At 45.9% G+C, this 23,580-nt stretch overlaps 1 protein-coding gene across 7 annotated transcripts in view; it reads left to right on the top strand.

The window, feature by feature from the left end:
- The window catches only part of MICAL3 (microtubule associated monooxygenase, calponin and LIM domain containing 3), a 215,964-nt gene extending 197,150 nt beyond the window's left edge, over positions 1-18,814 (top strand). For all 7 annotated transcript variants that reach the window (XM_062194469.1, XM_062194465.1, XM_062194470.1 and 4 more), the window contains 4 exons: positions 293-386; positions 17,290-17,389; positions 17,515-17,588; positions 17,682-18,814. In XM_062194469.1, coding sequence (XP_062050453.1) covers positions 293-386; positions 17,290-17,389; positions 17,515-17,588; positions 17,682-17,866 — 453 coding nt within the window. In that variant the 3' untranslated portion in view covers positions 17,867-18,814. The remainder of the gene's footprint in view (positions 1-292; positions 387-17,289; positions 17,390-17,514; positions 17,589-17,681) is intronic.
- The last annotated feature ends 4,766 nt before the right edge of the window (positions 18,815-23,580 follow it).

Here is a 23,580-nt window from a genome sequence, read left to right as displayed (position 1 = left end):
ATCTGCGGTTGTCTTCAAACCTTCCTGTGGAGCTTGCAGATGCTTGCTGTCCTTGAAATGTTGGGGTGCTGATAGTTGCTTTAGCTGCCTCCAGATGCCTGGGTATTCCTGGAGTCTGCACACATGCTGAGGCCCAGGGCAGCCTTCACACCACGCTCTAAGTATGATGCCTTTCCCAGCACTTGTTCATGATCTTTTTATGCTGCCTCCTTGTGTTTGTGGTTTCATTTTCCTCCCAAGAGCTGGAGAAGAGAGGGACAGCTGGGTGTTTGTGCTGTTTTGTTTCCTGCAGATTATCCAGCGGCAGCTGGAGCAGGTGGAGGAGAAGCAGAGGCAGCTGGAGGAACGAGGGGTTGCCGTGGAGAAGGCGTTGCGGGGTGAAGCAGGTACTGCCCGGCTTCTTCTGTGAGGAGACTGTTCCTGTGGGAAGTTCCCCCTCCCCACTGAGCCAGGCTAGGTTTGCATCACTTCTCCTGGAATTCAGCTCTTTTTCCAGCAGGATTTTCTAGGTCCCTGTATCACTGAGATTTGGGGCTTCCTGGTAAGCAAAAGAAAAACACCTATGTTTGGGGCAGTCCTGACGCCCAGGCCCACTCTTCCGCCCCTCTCAGAGTTGCCTCTTCCCTGTAGGAGAAAATCTCCATGCCCACCATGTGTCGATGGTGAGCACTGGGCTCCCTCCTCCTTTCCCACCCATCATTTTCTCCAGAAGATAATAACTGGGGACGAGAGAGATTCTACCACAAGGAACCATCACAGAACTGCACTGAGCAGGCCCCCAGCCCATTGCCCACAAGCCTCTTCCTATCTTCAGTTCCATGGTCTCCCTCCTACCCAAGATGTACAGAGAGCAGTGAGGACACAGGCCCCAGAACTGCACCACCTCTGGTGCATGCAGGGAGCATGTGGCCACCCAAGTCTGGGTTCACTGAAGGCCAGACAGGCAGGATTGGAGAGACTCGGGGGGCTGTGATGAGCCAGTGCAGAGTTGGTGTCAGAAGTGGCTGGGAGGGCCGTGTAGTTGGAGGCTGCCTCTCCTGGCAGGGAAGAGCTTGGGAGTATGGGGTGGTCACGCACTCTGTTCCACCAGAAGGCTTTGGGTCAACTCAGCCCATCAGGGACAGCTGAGGAAGCCAGGGATATCTGAGTCATCTCTGGTTCCAAGTGCCCTCGAAGCCCTGTTGGTTCAGGACCTCAGAACCACTGGGCCAGCCAACTGTAGCCCCAACCCCAGACATGAAGGGACTGGTCTCTACTTTCTCAAGCATCTGTAAGTCTCAGTTCAGTTTCTGGATGGAGAATCCTCCAGTTCTTTATAGAGAACACAAAGCCTGCAGGCTCAACATTGAAATTGTGAGGCTAGGGTTGAAGGAAGGTGATGACTTCTTATCACGTCTTATTCTCGTGTGACAGAGGAGAACAAGGATGCCTGTCTTGGCCGGCAGGTGTCGGTGGAACTGGAAAAGTGATAAGAGGCAGCCAGCAGCAGGTCAGCTGCCACCATCTGATCTTGCTAACTGAGGGAAACTGATCAATGAGCTAAGCTCATGGTATGTGCCTGGTGTTGTGGTGAGTCCATATGGTTCTGAAGGACTGAAATTCATGCAAGTCTCCTTTTCCAGTCCCTTTAAGGCCTAGAAACTTACCTTTTTTCAGTAACACTGCAATGAAGAGAAGGGATAGTGGAGGTCAAGGGCGGGGAGTCGGGGGGGAAAAAGGATGAGGATATTCCTGTGACTCAGGTGTCGCTGGATTAATGTTGAGAGCTCATACCACCAAGAAAATGAAAAACTTGACCCGCTTAGTATCCAGGAAACCAAGAAAACTGGGCCCGGACCCATGGGGCCTGGCTTGTGCCTTTTCTCTTCTTGCGGAAGACACCAGGAGGGAGCCTGGACCCATCATCCTTCTGTCTTAACCCTTCTGCACAAATTCCTTCTGCCAGGATAGAAGGTGAGGGATAGATCTCTCAACACGTAGTCAGTCACTTGGCAGGTGTGTGGATCTACCTGTCGTGAGTGAAGTCTCCCTTCTGCCCCTGCTGCTCACAAGATGCTGAGATTCAGTTGGGTCACCACCAGCTTTGATGGCTTCCATAAAGCACTCAAGCACTCATTGGCTGCTGTGCACTTTGAGTCTATGACAACCCCTCACTACTTCTACAATAGGTTGTGTTATTGACGCTACTACCAGAGGGCCAGAGTGTTTGCTGTTCAAGTTCGGCGTAGGATTTTTTTTTTTTTTTTTGACAGAGTGGACAGTGAGAGAGAGACAGAGAGAAAGGTCTTCCTTTGCTGTTGGTTCACCCTCCAATGGCCACTGCGGCTGGCGTGCTGCCAGCACACCGCGCTGATCCAAAGGCAGGAGCCAGGTGCTTCTCCTGGTCTCCCATGGGGTGCAGGGCCCAAGGACTTGGGCCATCCTCCACTGCACTCCTGGGCCATAGAAGAGAGCTGGCCTGGAAGAGGGGCAACCGGGACAGAATCCGGCGCCACAACTGGGACTGGAACCCGGTGTGCTGGCACCACTAGGCAGAGGATTAGCCTGTTGAGCCGTGGCACCGGCCCAGCGTAGGATTTTGTCAAACTTTTTTCTAGTTGTTTAGGGTGTTACATTTTTATAAAATACACAACCCAAATTTCATATGTAAGTGATTTTCAAACTTGTTTAGCAACAGAACCCTTTTATAAGACTGTAAGTCCAAATTCAAAATCAAAAAGAATTACTTTAAAATGTTAAATACAACTTTTTAAAAAATTTACTTCTTTATTTGAGAGGCTGAGTTACAGAGAGAGAGAGAGAGAGATCAGTCTTCCATCCTGTGGTTCACTTGCCACATGTCTGAAATGGCCAGAGCTGGGCCAATGCAGAGCCAGAAGCCAGGAGCTTCCTCCAGGTCTCCCATGTGGGTGCAGGGACCCAAAAACTTGGGCCATCCTCCACTAATTTCCTAGGTCAATAACAGGGAACTGGATTGGAAGTGGAGCAATCAGGACTTGAACTGGCACCCATATGAGATGCTGGTGCGGCAAGCAGAGGCTTAGCCTACTATGCCACAGTACAGGTCCCTAAACACAGATTTTAAAATGCAGGTTACGTTGGAGAGATACAGATGTTGATAAGGTTCATCATCCAGTCTATCCTGGATCACAGTGTTGAGAACATCCTGAGGCTAGTAAACAGGCAGTTACTACAAGCTGTACCAGTTTGTTTTTAACAGCTCCCCCAAAAATCTTAGGTTATCTGTGTTCAAATGATACGGATGCTACTAGCTTAAAAATGGAACAGTAGCATTTTTTTTTTCACAGTTGAATCAGTAACAACTCTAACAGCAATTCATATTTTGATTTATTTTCATTTTATTGAAAAGCAGAGAGACAGAGATCTTCCATCTGCTGGTTCATTCCCCTGATGCCCATAACAGCTGGGACTGAGCAAGGCCAAAACCAAGAGCTGGAAACTCAGACTTGCTCTTATGCATGGATGCAAAGGACCTAAACACTTGAGCCCACTCCTACTAGTACTTTTGAGTCTTTTAGAAAACCTAAGTAGGAAGCAGGGCATTGGGTGCAGACTTGGGATCCCTGCATCTTATATCAGAGTGCCTGGGTTCAAGTCCCAGCACTGTTTCTGATTTGAGCTTCTTAATGCAGCAAATGATGGCTCAAGTACCTGGTTCCCTTCCGTCCACACAAGAGACTTGCACTGAGTTCTTGTCCCCTTCCTTTGGCCTGGCCCAGCCCCGGCTACTATGGGCATTTCACATTTTGGAAATGAACCAGTGAATGAAAGCTTGCTCACTCTCTCTCTCTCTCTCTCTCTCTCCCTCTATGCCTTTCAAATAAACATTTTTTTAAAGTATTTGTAAATCCAGTATTTAGGAGATCCCTAAACATGTTTTGAAGAACCTAAGCATTCCAAAGAAGTTTGAAAACCGTTGTATATTTAAGCTAAATACTGTCCTTTTAGACAGGGCTCCACCAAAATATCTATATCCAAAAATGAATCTATCCTGTTTTTAGAGATGAGCCTCGTTAGCTCTGTTTAGATATTTCCCTGTGATGTCTTTGAGAAGTTCTGAGTATATGGTAGCTCCTACCCTAAGAATATATTTCCAAGTATATTATTTTCCTTTTACGTCTCATTCCAAGGCTGGTCTAACATCAGAATGCCCAGTGGTCCTGTTCCGCCTTGGCAGAGGTCATCTTTGAGGCTGACGTGTGCACCTTGACCACATTGCTTTCCCACTTCTACATCTCATTCATTCCTCTCTTGTTAGGCTGAGTGTACCTGGCTGAGCCTGAAGGAGGTGGTCTCAGCAGAGCATGATAACCTGGTCAGCTGTGGTTCCATAGCTCTGTTCAGCATACTGAAGGCTGGGGCCTCACATGGGGGCCTCAAGCTTCCATCTGTGGCTTAGCCAAGCTGCCCTTCCAGAGAAGAGATCTGGTGTGGACCTGTCATCCTGTTAATACCTATTTGTCAAAGGCATATATATATATATATATATATATATATATATATATATATGTCCAAGGCATATATATATGTGTGTGTATATATATATATATGTGTGTGTGTGTACATATATGCAGAACCAAAACTTCCATGTTGTGGTTCTGGGGCACTTGGGAAACTGGTATCTGGAACCTGATTCAAGCGTAAAACCTCTGATCCACTTTGGGCATGAGTTGGAAAGCCTCTTAAGGTTGCATTCTCCTTTTCAATGTTTTCCACTCTTGAAGGGGAAACCAAGTGTGGAACCGAAGACTGCCAGCATCAATCTTCAGTTTGAGAGGTTTGGAGAAAGGGCGACATTGTAGCAGTTGAATGTTGTGCTCCCTGCATCTTTACAATTCCAGGGAGATGAGGACTCCCTGCTCAAGTCCAGCCCCTCAACAGTTCTAAGTTTTGACATCTCAGGCCCCTGGCAAACATGCCATCCCTTGCTGGGCAGCTCAGGAGCTGAAAGGCTAGGAGTGTTGCCCAGCAGTGCTCCAAGAGCCTTTGGGAAAATAGTCACAAGGTGAGACCCCTGTGTGGTTACAGCATAGTTCATGTGTTTAAGGAGAAGGCTGGCCCACATCAGGGACCTCCCCCTCAGAAGGAACAGAATCTCGCTCACATCCATCCAGCAAAATGGATTCTGCCAAGAGGTTGCTGCTATGTTCATGGCAGGGTGGGGTAGGGAGGTGGGAGGCAGTCACACATGTGAATTTGTGGGTGAGCTCCAAGTGCATTTAAACCTGGAGCTGGATATCCTCACAGAACTTTGTTAGATGGGACATCCCATGTTCAGTAACTGAGGAAGTGAGTGGTCCTTGATCTGCCATTGAACTTAAGCTTAAATGTTAGTCCCGTAACAGTGAATCCCAGCAAGGTTAGACTTCCTGGCAGAGCCAAAGCCTCCTGTCCTAACTAAGCTGAGATGTGAACAGGAATCACATTGATGTGTTGGTGATGGATTCTCCCCTCCCAGGTCGACCTAACACAGCATTGACAGACACAGATGGAGCACGTGTGTACACATAGCCAGCACTATCAGAACTGCACACTTCCAGCTATTCCTCTTTGCCCTCCTGCTGTATCTCAGCGTGTTTCTTATGCTTCATGTCATTGATTGCTTTGGATATGGAGGAACAGGGGGCTTATGTGATTGAATAACTCTCTCTTCACCAATTCCTTGTTGTAGACTATTGGGGAGAGTCTTATTACAGTGACCTCATCGACTTGCATCTGGGTGGTATGTATGGCAGCATTTGTTGCTGACACTAATCCCGCAAATACCTTTCCCCACCTGCTCTTCCTAGTCCCTGCTCATGAACAAGGAAAAAAGCAACCTGATAACCACATGGCAAAAGCACAGACCCTTTTCCAGCTCAACATGGAGCAGCATGCCAGACCCTCTCCAATGCTCATTACAGTCCAGAGGAAGACTTGAGACAACTTTTGCTGCCTGTGGCTGTTTTTTTTTTTTTTTTTTTTTTTTTTTTTATCATAAAACTTCACCTTCCCCACCCCATCAACTTTGCATCTGCATCCTGGTCTCCTTATTGTTCAGTTGTTGGACAGCAATACAGCAATACACGTGTGCATACGTACACACAAGTCCAATGTGGCTTTTGCCCTGAATCCCATCTCTCACAGTTCGGAGGCATCGCACCCACATGGAGGCTTGCTACCAATCACACTTATGAAACCAAGAGTGAAGGGCCCAGCCTCAACTGCTTTCTTCAGGGTGTGTCGCCATCCCCACAAAGCCCAAGTGTTGTAATCTCTGCCCAAGTCCACCAAACCTGAGGCTGGGCCAACAAATGCCTTTACTGAGGCACCTCCCTCCTTACTCTGTCCTGAGACTGATTTAGCTTCTTTTATCACAACGGAGACAGGGAAAGCCTAAGGCAGGGGTTCTCAAAGTGTGGCCCCTGGAGCAGCGTCACCTGGGAAATTGTTACAAGTGCAGATTCTCAGGTCCCCACCCTTCTGAATCATACACTCTGGTTGTCTGTGTTGTAACCAGCCCTCCAGCAACTCTGATGCTCCTAAAGTAGGACTGCTAGCTTAAAGAAAATCTGGTCTGTTTGCTGTCTTGCTGTACAAAGCTCACCATTTGTATTCACTTATGGAAATGACCAATTCTTGAGTCTTGCCTCTAGATTTGGGCAGTTTTTCTCCTGGGAAGCTTCCATTGTGTCAAGTAGAATGCCATGCAGCTAATATTTGGGTTAACCAGGGGTACTCTGGCACCTTCTTGGTGTTCCTGTGTCCTTAAATCAGGCAGTCTGACCCTTTTATCATCCCTTGGCAGCTCTATGCCTAGCACTGGTCTTAAAACAGAAGAGCCAGCAGAGATAATCGTCTCGTGTTTTACCCTAACCTCAGCATCTTGGCCCATTTATTTAAAAAACAAAATTGGACTTGTACTATAAGACATACCCTCAAACACCACCCTCCGTAAGGAGCTGGGGCTCTGAGCTGCCTTGGGTAGGCTGCGTCACTGCCGATCTCTGCTCTCCCTGCACACTTCCAAGAAACCCTCTCCAGCACAGGCTCCTTTGGTACCCCAGCACTGTCCATGTGTTCAGGGCCTTCCACACTCATGGCCATTGCTGCTGAGAAAGGGCTGCTGCTTGCACTCCATGTAACATTTAACTCCATCCCCTGTCTAATGTGCTTAACTCCTCTCCCACCTCCTCCTAACACTTTGTAGGGAATGTTGATGTCAATTCTAAATTAATCTCAGTATGTGAAGATTTTCTTTTAAATCAGGTCCTCCTGGAAAGAGCTATCACAGCTCATTTCTTTTTGATCATACCCGCCCTTCTGTCCTAGCTCAAGACGCTGGCTCTTGCCACACGGATGGTCTCGTATGTGTGTTGTCCATTTTCTTTACATCCATTGCTCAAGTGAGAGAAAATATTGGACTGTTTACACCGCTGTGTCCCTGGACTCCAGCTACTCCTTTTTGGATTTAGAATTCTTACAATTTGCAGGGAGGGAAAATAAATGGAAAAAAGAAACTCAGTGTGTTCTGAAATATAAAATGCCCCACCATAACCCTTGCTACTTGGTTCCCATCGACTCCTCACTTCCCCTTTTGTCAGCCCATGATGATTTTTATGTAAAACAGCTTCCCTTGTGGCTTCTTCTTACCACATGGAGGCTGCTGCTGCCCTCCCAGTGATACAGGAAAGACACAGCTCATTCTGAATGGCATCACCTATGTGCTCCAGGACAAGAGCAAAGGTTTGCCAGGTCCTGGTCTCATCCATCAAGCCCCTGGAGGATAGTGTGGCAGCCAGAGTTAGACCCCTCTGTACTTCCTGCTGTTTCTTTATTGGAGATGGTCATTGTTTAGGAGGGGTATGGGGGAAATCACCCTTTTGGGATGTGGAGCCTGCAATGTAAAAATCTGCTTGCTCCCCTACCTTTGTACCCCCAAAGACCACAAAGAGGCCTCATATTTGAGCCACAGAACTGATCTTATTTCTCATGTGGGTGAAACAAAGCTGCAGCCAGCACTCAGAGTATTGCCAATCCTTTGTCCTACCCAGAGGGGACCGAACTCCTGGCCCTGGCCCTGTGGTCTCCCTGTCACACTAAATTACCTCAGTAGGGTTTTTTGGTGATTTGTTGCTGACTAAAGGCTCTAGATCTGTATTAAAAGTACCTTGGAGCTAAAGAGTATAGGAAATAAAGATTTCCCTTATTCATATAGCTGGACTTTGAGATTTAAAAGATATTAAACAAACTCATAATGACCCTTGGATCAGAGAGGAAGGGTCCCCTAGGGAAAACGTTTGATAATTAAGTCTTCATTTAAGGTGCTTGCATCCCATACCAATGTATCTGATTCAGGTCCTGGCTACTGTGCGTCTCATCCAGCTTCCTGCTAATGAATGCCCTGAGGTGCAGCAGATTCCTGCCACCCACATGGGAGACTCAGATTAAGTTCCTGGCTGCTGGCTTTGGCTATTGCTGGCATTTGGGGGGCAAGGGTAAAACCACTGGATTGAAGATCTCTGTATATTTCTCTGTCTCTCTGCCTTTCAAATTAAAATGAAAATAAGTAAATAAAAATTTTAATAGAGAGAGGAAGGGTAGGCCCCATTCCTTTTATCCCTTCCCCAGCCCAGCCCTACATGTTTTGTTGCACTCAGATGAATGACCAGAAATGTTTAGAGAAAACCCACATCTGTTCTGGGAAAACTTTACATTAAAAATACACACTTAAAATTTTCAGGGACCTCACCTCTTGATTTGTATGTTTCAAAGGGACATGGTAGATTTAGAAACAGGGTAGGTTTAGAAATGTGGCTGAAGAACAGGAGAGTGATCTTAGATTGTTGCTAGAGAGTTGAGGTGGGAGGCACAGGACACCTGCCCCAGGCCTGCCCCTGTATCCCCTCTTCTGCACGACTGTCTTCCTGTGCCATTTGCTTCCTTTCACTTGATCTTGGTAGATTTGTGGCTTGTCTGTCCACTCTGAGAATTAGCCAGGCTCTGTTTTCACTTGGGAACTTCAAAATCCTTGAGTTTTCCCAGAATTCTTGTGTGTGTGTGTGTGTATGCGCTTATGCACTTTTTTTTTTTTTTAGCTTTCATTTTTGCCCCTAATCCAGAGAACCATTCTGCCCTGAACTTTTATAGCACGAGTACCTCCCTAGCCCTATTGTGCATATGTAGGCTGGACCTGTTGCTCCCAGCAACCCTGCCCTTATTGGGAGGCCCACTCAACATAGCCACCTTGTCTCCCTGTCATGGCCATGACATTTGTCTTGGCCTCTGAGTTTTGGACTGAGCCTTAGCCTTGCTGTGCAGAGGCTACCACATTCCAGGCATTGGTGCTGACCAAATGGGCTCCTTGAGTTGGGGAGTTGGAGTAATCAAGTATAGTCCTAATCAACAAACATGTGTTCATCTTGCCTTGCTTCAGACTACACAACCTGAACATGACAGAATAGAAAACCAATGAAAGCCCCTCAAACCACCCAGAAAGTCTCCCAACCCTGGATGTGTTGCCTTTTGTACTTTCTGCAAGTTTTATGTGATAGATTGAGCATAGGCATGACAAGTAATGCTCCCGGTATTTCCTAGGAAAAGGTGGACAAAAATTTTGTACTGTGTGCAACAGGTATTAAACAAGAGTATCGTGCTAACACTAGGTCACTTGTCAGTTGATAATAGTAGGTATAGTGGCTTTTCTGCCAGAAAAGAAGAAAATTGTGAGATATGAAGAGTTCACCCAGGCAAGATGAGGACTGCACAGGGCTGGCCCAGAGATCCCGTGGTGTAAATGAACCTCGAAATGCAACTGAGAAAGAAGTGTATGTTTCCTGTCACTTATACCTCAAAGGGTGTTGTTGAGAGGCCAAAAGGAAGTCAAAACCAAAAAGAATCTTTTTGCATGTGCAGGATTTTCCCAAAGTATAACTGACAGAGAAGTAATCTAACTCTGAGTTGCTGTATAGATTTTTGTGTGTGAAACTTGCTGTGGTAGGCATATCAAAGGAAAGATGTGTGGGGCCAATATCCAGCTTGTAAAAGGATGGTATCTAGAGTGTTTGCAAGGTGATTATTTGGAATTCTGTATTTTCACATCAATAGTAGCTCACCTCAGGAAGCACCTCATACTGTCTCTGTATAAAGGCTGGTGATAACTCCAGGACCAAGTTTGCCTGGGAAAAATAAAGCACCCCACACAGGGACTTCTGGGTTGTAAAAGGGGCCCTAGCATCCCCACTTTCCCATGATCTACCAGGCATTGGCTACAGAGACCCCAACCACTTCAAGCCTGTCATGATAGCTCCATTGTCCAAGAAAGGGGCATCCTGAGTCATGGCAGTGCCAGATAGCGAGATGAGACAGATCCCCAGGGCTACCACTCAACTCCAGAGCAGCTCCCTACTCATCTCTTTCCTTGAGACTGACCCCACAAGTTGCTTTCCTGCTGCAGCGGTCCTCCTGTTTTGCGTTCAACCAGAAATCCCTTCCTGCTTTGGCTCTTTAAGAAAATGGGGTTGATGCACAGCTAGCATGGTGCCTGGGACATCAGAAGTACTCAGTCGACATTTCATGCATAAGTGATTAGTCTTTGACGTTTTCCTTTTAAAAAGCCCATAATCCTTCTGGGGTACTCCTAATTGTTTTCATGTTGAAAATTGAATGCCTGGATTGGAAATGTAGAGCATCCACCTGTTCCTCAGCACGTGGTGTTCCTGGCAGAACCTGGGCTGTGAATGGAGTGCTGGTCCCTCTGGGCTTCCTCATCACAGCCCCGGTCTCTGTGAGGAAGACACTAACCCTTCTCTGTCTCTCAGCCTCAGAGCTCAGGCTCTTAGGATTTTGAGTGACAAAAGGACTTTCATAGGTTTCGTGTGTATTTCAGGTGAACGTCTAAGCTCAGTGTCGTGAGAGTTTGCTTACCTATATTTTCTGGCTTCCTATGCTGTTCATTCCATTAGCCAGTAGGGTAGAAAGGGAGGATGCAGTGAGTTAGGGTGAAGTGTCTTGGACAAAGATTTTATGAGGAGGAATTGGGGAGCATAGAAGGGCTCTTCAGAAAGTTCCTGGAAATGTGTATTGAGAAAAAAACTAGACATGGATTTCAAAAACTTTTCACACCAAAAATCTATCTTTTAATTCCATTTCCCACAAACTTTCTGAAGTACTTTCCTAGAGAATGGGGGACTTGTCATAAAATTGTACACTGTCTCCCATGCTGCCAGCTGTTCTACCACAGACGGAGTCCTGGGCCACAGTAGCAGGAGGACCTAGAAGAAGATGACCAGGCAGGTCATGTGGAGCCCTGGATTCTGGGCCTGCATTTACTGTCCCCAGCCAAGTTCCTTACCTTCCCTGGGCCTCCACAAAAGAATGGAAGGAAGGAAGACATACTAATTAGGGTCTGTGTGTGGGTCTGTGTTTGACTGTTTTGAGCTTCCTCAAAGAACCACCATTTCCAGATTTGCCACAGCCTACACTGGCCCATTCAAGAGGGCAAGCTCATGGGATCGGCGCTGTGGCACAGCAGGTTAAGGCCCTGGTCTGAAGTGCCGGCATCCCATATGAGCGCCGGTTCTAGTCCCAGCTGCTCCTCTTCCAATCCAGCTCTCTGCTGTGGCCTGGGATGGCAGTGGAGGATGGCCCAAGTCCTTGGGCCCCTGCACCTGCATGGGGGACCCGGGGGAAGCTCCTGGCTCCTGGCTTCAGATCGGTGGAGCTCCGGCTGTTGCGGCCATCTGGGGAGTAAACCAGTGGATGGAAGACCTCTCTCTGTGTCTCTACCTCTCTCTGTAACTCTGTCTTTCAAATAAATAAAATAAATCTTTAAAAAAAAAAGGGGGGGGGGGGCGCAAGCTCTTAGTTCAAAGTAGGAAAGGAAGATACAGGTTTTAGTCGAGGCTCTGTCCCACTTAACTACTTTGAGCCTCAGATCCGTTATTTAAAACTGAGGCTGCAAGTGCCTGTCCAGATAGCCATCCCAGGCCCTGTAAGGACCAAATGAATAATGCATGTGAGAGTGTTTTGAAGCTGGAAAACACTGTCCATACTTGTTTCATGTACCACACTGGAAAATGATGAAACATGCCTGTCTCCATGATGATACTCAGCTGCTTTTCAAAGTTCAGTGGCACACATCACCTGCCTCCACTCGGTACAAAGCACTGTGGACGGCTTTGAAAGATTGATAGCGTGGTACCTGCATGTTTATCAAAACCACTAGTGGGGGTCACCTTTCAAAGGGAACAATTACCAACGTAGAGAGTAGACCAGAGCATCCAGAGCTGAAAGCAGGCAGAGTGGTTCAGGATGAGAGTGTGAATCTGCTAGTAAAATGCTTCCAACCAGGAACAAATTCTGGGGAAGCTCAGAAGTGATGACCAGAAGTCCAGAAAATGTGGAAATGGGTTAAAGAGATAGAAACCTGTTACCCTTGCAGAAAAAAAAAAAAAAGAAGAAGAAGAAGAAGAAACAAATGATTTTCCATATGCTGCACAACATCTTTGCTCTCAGAGCCAGTGAACCAAACCATCTATTTCTCACATCTCCATAAAAGGCAAAGAAATTTTTGTCAAAATCAGCACCTCAACCTCCCTGCACGCTCATTTCAGATTGTAGTTGGGTGGAACTCCCCTTGTTTGACTGGTTTTTCCCTTCCATTTCTTCTTTAAAAATAATGTTCATTGGGTATTGTTTTCTGGTTATAAAAGTAGTATATATTCACTGAAGCACACGGGAAACTGAAGAAGAAAGTGGTAGTGTGGCCAGCATCAGCCCCCAGCTCCCTTCAGAGGGGGGCTTTTCATTCTGCCTCCTGATTGTCGGTTTGAGACTACTTTGGTTTTTCATTTGAAGCACTTACTTTACCTGATTCCTCTCCCTTTCTAATTTTGTTTCTTAATTTCTCTTCCGAATACTCCGTTATCTCAAACTGTGTCTGTATTAGAAAGAGTGTATGAGGATGTACTCTACAGAAAAGGACTTAAAGCTGGAAAGCAGACCCACATTTGTTAGCACATGCATTCAGGTCCCCACTGTCGCTCAGCTGCCTGTTGGGTGTCTGTTGTGTCACTGTCCCTTGCTGATGAATGTGGACACTGTTCTGTGCGCCACAGCCTGTTGAAGTGAGATAGCAGTCCCAGGAAGCGTCAGAGATCATTTGCGGAAGTTTAAAGGGTTAATCCAAGGATTCTGAGCCTCAGCACAGCTTGGACACTTTGAAAACTAGGAGGTTGCATGTAGAGCAGCTATAAGGCAGAGCCAATTTTTTCAGGATGAAACCTTTCTCCCCTGTGCCAACACGTCAGCTGCTATGGTCATCTCTATTTAGAACACTGGATATAATCAATGTTTCACACACTCTGTCTTCAGCTTTAGTTTTGAAGCCAATACCACATTCACGATGCACAAAACAGAACACTTCACAGAGAGAAAACTGATATCTGCATATTGATGCAGTTGCAAAATAGAACAGCCTCTCAACCAATAGTCTGTCTATTTGGCCCTTCTGTTGTTGACTTAGACTCTGTGCTCATCCCTACCACTGCAGTCCCAGAGGCTCTGTCCTTCCCTGGGCTTTGTTGTCTCCTGTGTGTGCTCCTATGGTTCTGTGATGGTCCCTTGCTCAGCTCCTCTCCCTCTCCCTCTCCCTTGAGTTGCCAGCAGGTCTCCCCCGGGGTCCAGCGACATCTCTTTGCACACAGTCTTCTCTCAGTGGCCAGTCCGCCCCTCTTACCATTATTGTTACTGTGAATTTTTGGCATACCATATCAGCCAAAGTTGACAGCCTTCCCCTAGGTGTGGCATTGGGTCCCTCCACAGGGATAGGAAGGCCAGAAGAAAGCAAGGGTTTAGCTGTCCCAGCACTTGGCAGGCCACAGTGATATGGATGGTAGAAGTTACCTCGGTGTTTGTCCGTTTTCCCCAAATTGTCCTAGCCCAGAATTCAAAGCATTGTCAATGTCAGAGCCCAGGATGCCTGTCACAGGGCTCATATTCTGCCTCCATTGACCTAGAGCTTCTTTCTGATGGCAGCAAACCCCTTTCTGACCCTGAATCTATCCAAGGTTACTTTTAACTCAAGTACATATATCTACGTTGGTGTCCTAGAACATTTTACATATGTTTGATTGGTGATCCTAGATTATCATCTGCAAACCAAAAGGCAGTGTAGGCCATGTATTTAATAGAGTCTTCCCCTATCCTGGGGCTGTGGGTATTTTTGAGGAGGGAGCCCAAGACCTAAAAGTCCATTCACTGTGTGGCAGTATTCCCACATCACCACCCTGCAGAAGTGAATAGATGAAGAGGGAGCAGCCCACCTGACCTGAGAGCTGCAGCCATCATGGAGGGAACAGGTGCAGCGTCCTCTGGAGGAGTTTACCTTCCTCCGTGAACCATGTGCCCACAACAGTGCCTGCCGCCCCGTGCCTGGGTCTGCTCTTGTTCAGTTTCATGCTGAAAAAAGGACTTAATTCATTTGTAGACTTTGTTTCCCTTGTTTCTGCTTCTCCATTTCTTGTATATCTTTTTTTCTTTTCCTCCTGTTGTTCCTTTCTCAATTTTTTTGCTTTTTTTGTCCTCTACTTGTTTTGTTTGTTTTACCTTTCCTGTCCCTCTCCAAATTCCTCCTCCTCCTCCTCCTCCTCTTTTTTCTCTTCCTCTTTTGTCTTTCTCCATTGCCGCCTCCTCCTCTTCCTTGTTTGGTCCTTTTTGAAGTTGAGCCCAGTGGCGGGACTCCACGGCGTAGACCTCTCTCCTTCTGCCCTTGCTGTGTCCAGGAAGGTAACGTAACTTCACCAACCTCATCCCCACTGCCTCAGAGGGTCCGTAGCAGTATTAGTTAAACAGAGAGCCAAACCAAACTATTCCCCCTCTCTTTCTCTGACACTCGATGAACCTGTTACAAAATGTCATGAGTATGTGGCAGTTTCTTACAAGGTACAGTATCCCTTTGACTGTGTGAGGGAGGACTGGGTTCAGAGTCAAGCCAGGGAGCCTCCAGGTCTGGGCCTCTCCAGGCTGCTGCGTATCTTTCCACCATATTGCCCCACTATTCATGCTTGGGGTCTTTGAGCCTCAAATCCATCAGGTAGAGGGGCCAGGATCGCGGGTGAGGAACCTCCCACCTGTGTGGCACGATTTGTATTGATGTTGTCAAGGAATACTGTCCTTACAAAGACTGGTCTGCACAAACAGCCCTGAGTTCTTTCCCAGAACAACCGCTAAAAACAAACTTCTCAACCTCCTGTCTTGCTGAGTGTGTTTTGTTTTTGTTTTTGTTTAAGTTTGTCTGATTTGAAGTCTGTTGTGGTAATGAGACTGTCATTGGAAAGGCATGTGGGCAGGGGAAGGGGGTGTGTTCATGACTAACCCCTGCTAACCTCTTACTCTGCTCTCCATGGCTCTCACATTTGACTTCCACCCACCCCACCGCGTCCCTTTTCCCATTGGCTGTGAATGAGCTCCACCATAGCTCATGAGTGGTGTTCAGATGTCTCCTAATGGAATCCTTTTGTCTTCACACACGGGGAGGTGGGAAGGAGCAAAAGCCGTCCCGGTGTGCTCACTGCGCGGGACAGCTTGCATGCCTCAGGGCTCCATCCTCCATGGCCATGGGGGCACACTGTGCAGAGACGCTCCGAAAGGAATGCATGGAACTAAACTGTGGGCTGGTTTAAAAGCCAAATACCCAAGTCTATTGGATTGGGTGAGGAGAACTTGGGTCCCCAGACATGCAGGCGGGCCTCTACAGGAGCAAGCTGGGCAGGCCAGGAAGGAGTTTCCATCCTTCAGAGTAGGGCTCAGGGATAGGATGTCACTTTGGGAGCAGAGTTGCATGTGCATTTGGGGCACGATACAGACACTAACGCCCTGCTTGTGTGAACGTGATACATTTCTGACTCTCTAGAGTATGGCCACTGGGTAAAGACTAACTGGCATTGGGCTCATATGTGTCAAGCATGCACCACCACAGGAAGAGATTTGTGTTTGAGCCATGTATAAGAATTCCCCTCAAGGGCAAGAATGCAGGCAACAGTGTGTAAGGAACTTAACACTCAGGAGGCCTTCTGCCTGAGTTTGTATTCTGTACATTCTTGGGGTTGCCTTAACCAGGCTGAAACAGCCAAGTGACTCAGAATGAAGGAGCTTTGCAAGGTTTCCCAGTCCATCACCTCTTACCCTGAGGCCCAGGGTTGGACTTCAGGAAGCCCGTGAACACCCTGGCACTCTGTGTAAATTGTTTGATGTATACACATAAGCATTTCTCTACGAAGAGAGTCCTTAGATTTCATGAGATTCTCAGAACAGTTTGTAATCAAAAACTATTGAGAAGTTACCAGCATCATCTATCCTTTAAGTAGGACCACACTTTGTCATGATCAGCTTTGTGCTCCAAAGAAAAGGAGTTTGTTCTCACTTTGGGTGGTTTGATTCCTTGGGAAGTTCCTCCTCCATCCTCCTGCTACACTTTGGCCCAGTGGGTGAGGCCACCCCTATGAGACTGAGATACAAGTTGTGGGTCTGTTCAGGGTAGCCTGTCTGACAGTCAGGCACCAGCACCAGAATCTGCTGTTGGCTTTAAATCAGAGCCAGAGTGACCACCTTTCCTAGTCTCTGGCGTCTGCTGGTATTTCTCTGCCCTTGGCGAGACACCCTAAAATCGTCCTGGGATGTCCTGCACACAGCACCATTCATTGGAAGAATGTCAGGAAGCCTGATAGGCTGCAAGCTGTGAAGAGACACCTTCCTGATCAGGATAAAAGAAATGAGGAGGCATTGACATTGGTGGGCCTAGGAAAGAACTGGGCCAAATGACCATAACTTCAAAGGAGAGTGAAGTCCAGTTGGTAGGTTTACATTTGCCCTGTTTGGTACCAATTTTCTCAAAGGAGCAAGCAGTGAGTAAATACTAATTTAATAAAGAAAGAACAAAGTGGGGAGAGGGCAAAGCAGTTTAAGTCCAAAAGATAACCACTGATCAGGAGAGATGAATAAGGAACAGTCATGGGCCAGGGTTACTGATGGGGAGAAGGCAAGGGGGGAAAGACAAGTGGAAAGCATAGGCTCCATCAGACCCTGGAGGAGGGCATGAGCAGGGGCCTGCCATTCTCCGTGCCCCACCCCCCACCCCCAGATGTAGGCAAACTTTGGGCCTGGCTTGGGAGTGTTCCGGCAGCATCTTGCTCGGCTCTCTTTGCACATTTGCCCCAGTGTGATGGTTCCTGTGGGCTGGGGTAGACGAGAGCCACTCCCCACAGCCTGACACACACTGTCTCTTGGCAGGCATGGGCAAGAAGGATGACCCCAAGCTGATGCAAGAGTGGTTCAAGTTGGTGCAAGAGAAAAACGCCATGGTGCGCTACGAGTCGGAGCTGATGATTTTGTGAGTAGCCTTAGGTTGGGGGTCCCAGCCAGGGGGCAACACCAGCTCCCTTGCTGTCACATAGCTACTCTAATTTGTCCCAAAGTCACTGTGGCTCGTCTCCCTCCCCCTTCCCCCAACCTTAGTGCCCGGGAGCTGGAGCTGGAAGACCGACAGAGCCGCCTGCAGCAAGAGCTCCGGGAGCGAATGGCTGTGGAAGGTACGTGGAGCCCAGGGGAGGCACCCACAGGAAGGCTGGCATGGGCTGTTGCCTCATACCCTTCATGCCTGCTGTCTTCGGCCTTTACCCCAGATCACCTGAAGACTGAGGAGGAGTTGGCAGAGGAGAAGAAGATCTTGAATGAGATGCTGGATGTGGTGGAACAGAGAGACTCTCTGGTGGCCCTGTTGGAGGAGCAGAGACTCCGGGAGAAAGAGGAAGACAAGGACCTGGAGGCTGCCATGCTGTCAAAGGGCTTCAGCCTCAACTGGTCCTGAGCCCCGGGAGCTCGCTCCTTGGTCTGTCGGCATCTGCCTGCCTGAGCTGCGTTCTCCCAACCTCCTGGATCCCTGGTCTAGGAATGCCTGGCAGCTCGTGGGAGCCTGCACTCATGCCCACGTGCCTCCTGAAAATGGGGTCAGGTTCCGTGTGCTGTGGGGAGACCCCAGGCAACAGGCTCCCAGGCCTCCTCGGGAGATGCTCAGCTGGACTCCCCACTGGAGACAAGAGAGAAAGGAGCCTGTGCATTGGATGCAGGACTGGGGGAAGCCACGCAGGCCCTGAGAACACGCCACCGGTGCCTGCCCTTCTGCACACGGTAAGAGAAGGATGCTGCTTCCTTGTGAAGCTGCAGCGGCCCCACCAAGTGCCCTCTACAGGGTGGAAGGGGCACTTGTCTTCTTCATGCTCCTGGTAGCACCACCAAAGAAGTAAATAAGAAGACCCACCAAGATCAAAGCGAATGGAGACCTGAGAGAGGAGCAATGGCCAGTTAGGGCAATGCCCACCCCAGCCCCGCAGGGGGAGCAGAGGGGCAGGCAGGCCCTGGAGTCCATTATGCAAGTTAGGAGGATGCAAGATGGGTCTGTCCCCAGCCCCCACACCACACACTGGACCCCAAGTGGCCAAATGCCCCAGGCTTCTCTTGGCTGCAGCCTGAGGCCTGTGGATTGCTGCATTATGCTTATAGTTCACAACCATTTCTGACACTGGAAAGTACTGACTTTGGGGGACTGAGTTCAAGCCCCCCTCTGACAGACAGGCATTGTCCCTGTCCAGTGCTTCACGCTGGGGGCAGGAGATCACCTTTCTCCTCAGCGTTTTTCCTGTGTTTGCACATTGAAATGAAGCTGATGACTTAGCAAGACGCTCAGCCACTTTGGACCTTTTTTTTGTCAATTAACTTATTTTTTTTCACATTCCAATAAATTTATTCTGTAAAAACAGTATTTTTTTGTTTGAATTTTTTTTGGTAGTAAGCTTTTCAACTAAAGACCTCAAATATGAGAAAGATATTCCAAGGGCACGCATAACAGGATCAATAAAATCCAAACTGTCAAAAGTTGTTCACAATATAAGCTGGCACAGAAATAAATAAGACTCTCTAATATCACAATAGCAATAATAATATACAAAGGTACTTTTTCAAAAATTATATTATGTATATTATGAAAAAACTATAAACTATTCATGAATTTCAACAATTTTGCCCCAAAATAAACTTTAATTCCATTTCCATGAACTATTTGAAGTACCCTCATACATGTAATAATGGTTTATGGATGAATATTAACTACCTTACTTCTAGTTCCAAAAGATAGCAGTTCATTTTTTTTTTTTTTAAGATTTGTGTATTTATTTGTTTGAAAGAGTTACAGAGAGACAGAAAGAGAGAGAGAAAAAGAAACAAAGAAAGGGATCTTCCATCCACAGGTTCATTCCCCAGATGGCCACCACCTGGGGCTGGGCCAGGCCAAAGCCAGGAGCTTCTTCCAGGTCTCCCACATAGGTGGCAGGATCCCAAGGACTTGGGCCATCTTCTACTGTCTTTCCCAGGCTTTAGCAGGGAGCTGGATTGGAAGTAGAATAGCCAGGACAAAAACCAATGCCCTCATGGGATTATCTGCTACATCACCATGCTGGCCCCATAACAGATCATTTTTTTTTAACTTTTATTTAATGAATATAAATTTCCAGTGTACAGCTTATGGATTACAATGGCTTCCCCCCCCCATAACTTCCCTCCCACCCGCAACCCTCCCCTCTCCCGCTCCCTCTCCCCTTCCATTTGCATCAAGATTCATTTTCAATTCTCTTTATATACAGAAGATCAATTTAGTATAAAGATTTCAACAGTTTGCACCCACATAGAAACACAAAGTGAAACATACTGTTTGAGTACTAGTTATAGCATTAAATCACAATGTACAGCACATTAAGGACAGAGATCTCACATGAGGAGCAAGTGCACAGTGGCTCCTGTTGTTGACCCAACAAATTGACACTCTAGTTTATGGCGCCAGTAACCACCCTAGGCTGTCATCATGAGTTGCCAAGGCTATGGAAGCCTTCCAAGTTTGCCGACTCTGATCATATTTAGACAAGGGCATAAAAGACAGAGTGAGGATAGTAACCAATGATCCTAAGAGTGGCATTTACCAGGTTTGAACAATTATACAGCATTAAGTGGGGAAGAGGACCATCAGTACACACAGGTTGGGAGTAGAGCCATTGGTGGTAGAGTAGAGGTTATGATTACAAAGGAATGAGGCCCAAGTGCACTAGACAGGGCCTAGAACAAAGGACAGAGTCATTATTAGAGGAGCTAAGAAAGGTGCTGTCTAAGCTACAATTAATTTTTCTGATTGAGAGGCAAATAGAACCTGACAGAAGGGGCTTGATAATAATCTGGTGGGCTTTAGGCCTTGTAAGTGAAGAGGCCCAGACCTATCTATCTCTTCACATGGGGTATATCCTAAGGGAGGTGTGAACCTCCTAGGGGAAGGCACTCTGTTGACTTTCATTACTTGGCTGGCCTGGGAGGAGAGCTGGCCAGGTAAAGGCAGGTGGCATCTCTAACAAGAAATTTACAGTTCTGCCTGCAATGTTGCTGACCCTACTTGACCATCCCCTCAGCTGCAGTGGTCACTTTGGAAGTTGGGCTGAGTGAAGGGCTTTTCAGCTTAGAGCCAATAAGATCTGTGGCTCTGACCTGGGCATCCTTCGACTCTAGGGCAGGTCCATTTCCAGTGATCCAACTCTTGGCAGAGCTGCCAGGGCTCTTCACAAGCTGACTTCTGCTGAAGCCCAGGCTTACCACATTGAAAGCCACTGCAGTGGACTGGCCTGTTGGGTCTCCTTGAGGGCAGATCACTGTACAGATCAGCCAGTAATAGGCCTGCCACCCATTGCTTCTGATGCCGAGCTTTCTTTTCCTCCTGGTTTGTGTTAAGCAGACCAGAGGATGCAAGTCCAGGGAGTGCCCGTTTCCCATCTCTAATCTTCGGTGGCCTGAACTACAAGTCTATAGTCACAGGCATGTTCTGTAGTAGTTTTTCTAAGGTAGACAATGCCCATGAGGAAAATTATATTCTCACTTTAAAACTTTCTTTCCCTTTGGTCTGAAAGGGAGGTTTTTTCTACTTACTGTATACTTCGCTGATGGCGAAGTGAATCTAGCTATGAGATTATTATTTGAGTTCTTATTTTGGCTATGCTATTGCAGAAAAATGTTAGCCATCTCTTTTATAAGGTCTAAAGATTAAATTGTGCATCCTACAGATTCCTTCGTAATAGAATTAGTTTCCTACCTTGAAGAGAATAGAGAAATGAAAGAACAAGTTAGGCTTAGAATAGAGAAATGAGGGAGCAAGTCCTAGATCGCTTGCTGACAATAGCAATATCACATGAATACTTAGCAAACCGTTTCAACCATTAGATAACAACTTAAGAAAACATTTACCAGAAGGTCCAATGCCTTCTATAAATTTTAAGAATCATGTATTTGAAAACACCTCTTAAATATCTAACATGGTGTAGTTTGTTTAGCCAGTAAACTTAAGCACAACCATCTAAAATGTTTTTAGTTTCTTTCTATCAACAAGTCTAAAACATAAGATACACAGATTCAGGTCCCACAAATTAAAATGTATCTTTGATTGATTTTAGCAGCTTAAATTTATGGACAATCTTATCTATAAGCCATTTAAAATAAAACTCTTAATAAAATTTCCCCATGTGGACATACAATATGTACACACATATAATATAGCATAATAGACCAATATAGCAATTTTAATAATAGCTTTTAAAATCTTTAACACTTTTTGTAGATTGCCAATTGATTTGAATTGCTTTTTCTTTTTAGTAACCTCAGTTAACCATACTTTCTCTCAGTTGGTACTGTTAATACATTATTGGCTTCATCTGTTTACAGAGCCATCCCAAAGTACTGAATACAATAAAAGTGGCTGGAAAAAGTCCATAGGAACCTATAGGAGGACAGCTAAACACAGAACCAACAACGCTTTAGTTTTATGAGCAGCACATCATATATAACTGTGGATGACAAAAGACTTTAAGTCGCCATGTTTAAAATTATAAACTCATCAACCAACAAAAGGCACTTGCTTACTTCACAGTATTTTTGAAAGCACCTGTAGGATTTTACAAGTATTTAACCCTTTAAGCCTCTGGGGCTTTCTCATTAAGATAACTATCATGTCTAGTAAAACAAGATCATTAGACTTTTTAATTCTCAAACATTTGTATTAATAGCATTTTCCATTATAGAAACTTAAAGTCTGGTACCACATCACATCTTGACAGTCCTTCTAATATACTCCAAATAGACTGATTAGTTGGTGTCTCTATAAGATGAGAGACATAGGTCCTTCGATTTTTTCAGTTGGGCCAAAACTGGAAAAACCAAAGTCCAGGATTTACTGGAAATTTTAGAGACCAGATTGTTTGAAACTTTGATTTTTGAATGCCTGTCAAGAATGCCAAGAAGGCTCAAAATCCAAAATATCTGGTTGAAATAAGATTTCTTAAAATCATGACATAACATAGACCAAATTTGATCATTGTTACAAGGTGATTATTCAAATTTTTGAAAAAAGCACATATTTAAATAACCCATAGCTCTTAATAAAAATTCAGCTGTTTTTGAACAATTAGAATTTAACAGACATCAAGAGAACATAATAGATTACTTTAACACATTGCTTTAACAGAGCATCAGAGTTTAATTCTATGTCAAAGAGAAATTGAGCTTCCTGTGATCTTTTGCTGTGAGGTTTCCTTCCTTTACCTTCTTTCATATTGGTGACCATGTTTCTGTGTTTCTGTGTGTAAGACATCTTTAAGCATCTTTTGCAGGGCAGGATGAGTGGCAACAAATTCTTTCAGTTTCTGTTTGCTATGAAAAGTCTTAATTTCACCTTCATTCACAAATGAGAGCTTTGCAGGATATAGTATTCTGGGCTGGCAGTTTTTCTCTCTTAGTACCTGGGCTATGTCTCCCCATTCCCTTCTAGCTTGTAGGGTTTCTGATGAGAAGTCTGCTGTGAGTCTAATTGGAGATCCTCTAAGAGTGATCTGACGTTTCTCTCTTGCACCTTTTAGAATCTTTTCTTTATGTTTCACTGTGGTGAGTTTGATTACAACATGTCGTGGTGAGGATCTCTTTTGGTCATGTTTATTAGGGGTTCTATAAGCTTCCTGTACTAAGATGCCTCTGTCCTTCTCCAAACCTGGGAAATTTTCTGCTAGTATCTCACTGAAAATGCCTTCTAATCCTTTCTCCCTCTCCATGCCTTCAGGAACTCCTAGAACCCGAATGTTGGGTTTTTTAATAGTATCCTGTAGATTCCCGACAATATTTTTTAGATTTCTAATTTCTTCTTCTTTTCTTTGGTTTGCCTGTTTCCTTTCCTGTTCTCTGTCTTCTAAGTCTGATATTCTCTCTTCTGCTTCGCCCATTCTGTTTTTAAGGCTCTCTAATGTGTTTGTCATTTGATCTATTGAACTCTTCATTTCATTATGATTTCTAGTCACTATCAGAGTTTCTTGTTCCACTAGTTGTTTCATTTCATTTTGATTCCTCCTTAATATTTCACTTTCACGAAAGAGATTTTCTATCTTGTCCATGAAGGATTTCTGTAGTTCAAGAATTTGTTTTTGAGAACTTCTTAATGTTCTTATCAATTTT

The sequence above is a fragment of the Lepus europaeus genome, chromosome 6, assembly GCF_033115175.1.
Source record: "Lepus europaeus isolate LE1 chromosome 6, mLepTim1.pri, whole genome shotgun sequence".
In the NCBI taxonomy this organism is placed as follows: Eukaryota; Metazoa; Chordata; class Mammalia; order Lagomorpha; family Leporidae; genus Lepus; species Lepus europaeus.
This window is presented reverse-complemented; position numbering and strand designations above follow the sequence as displayed.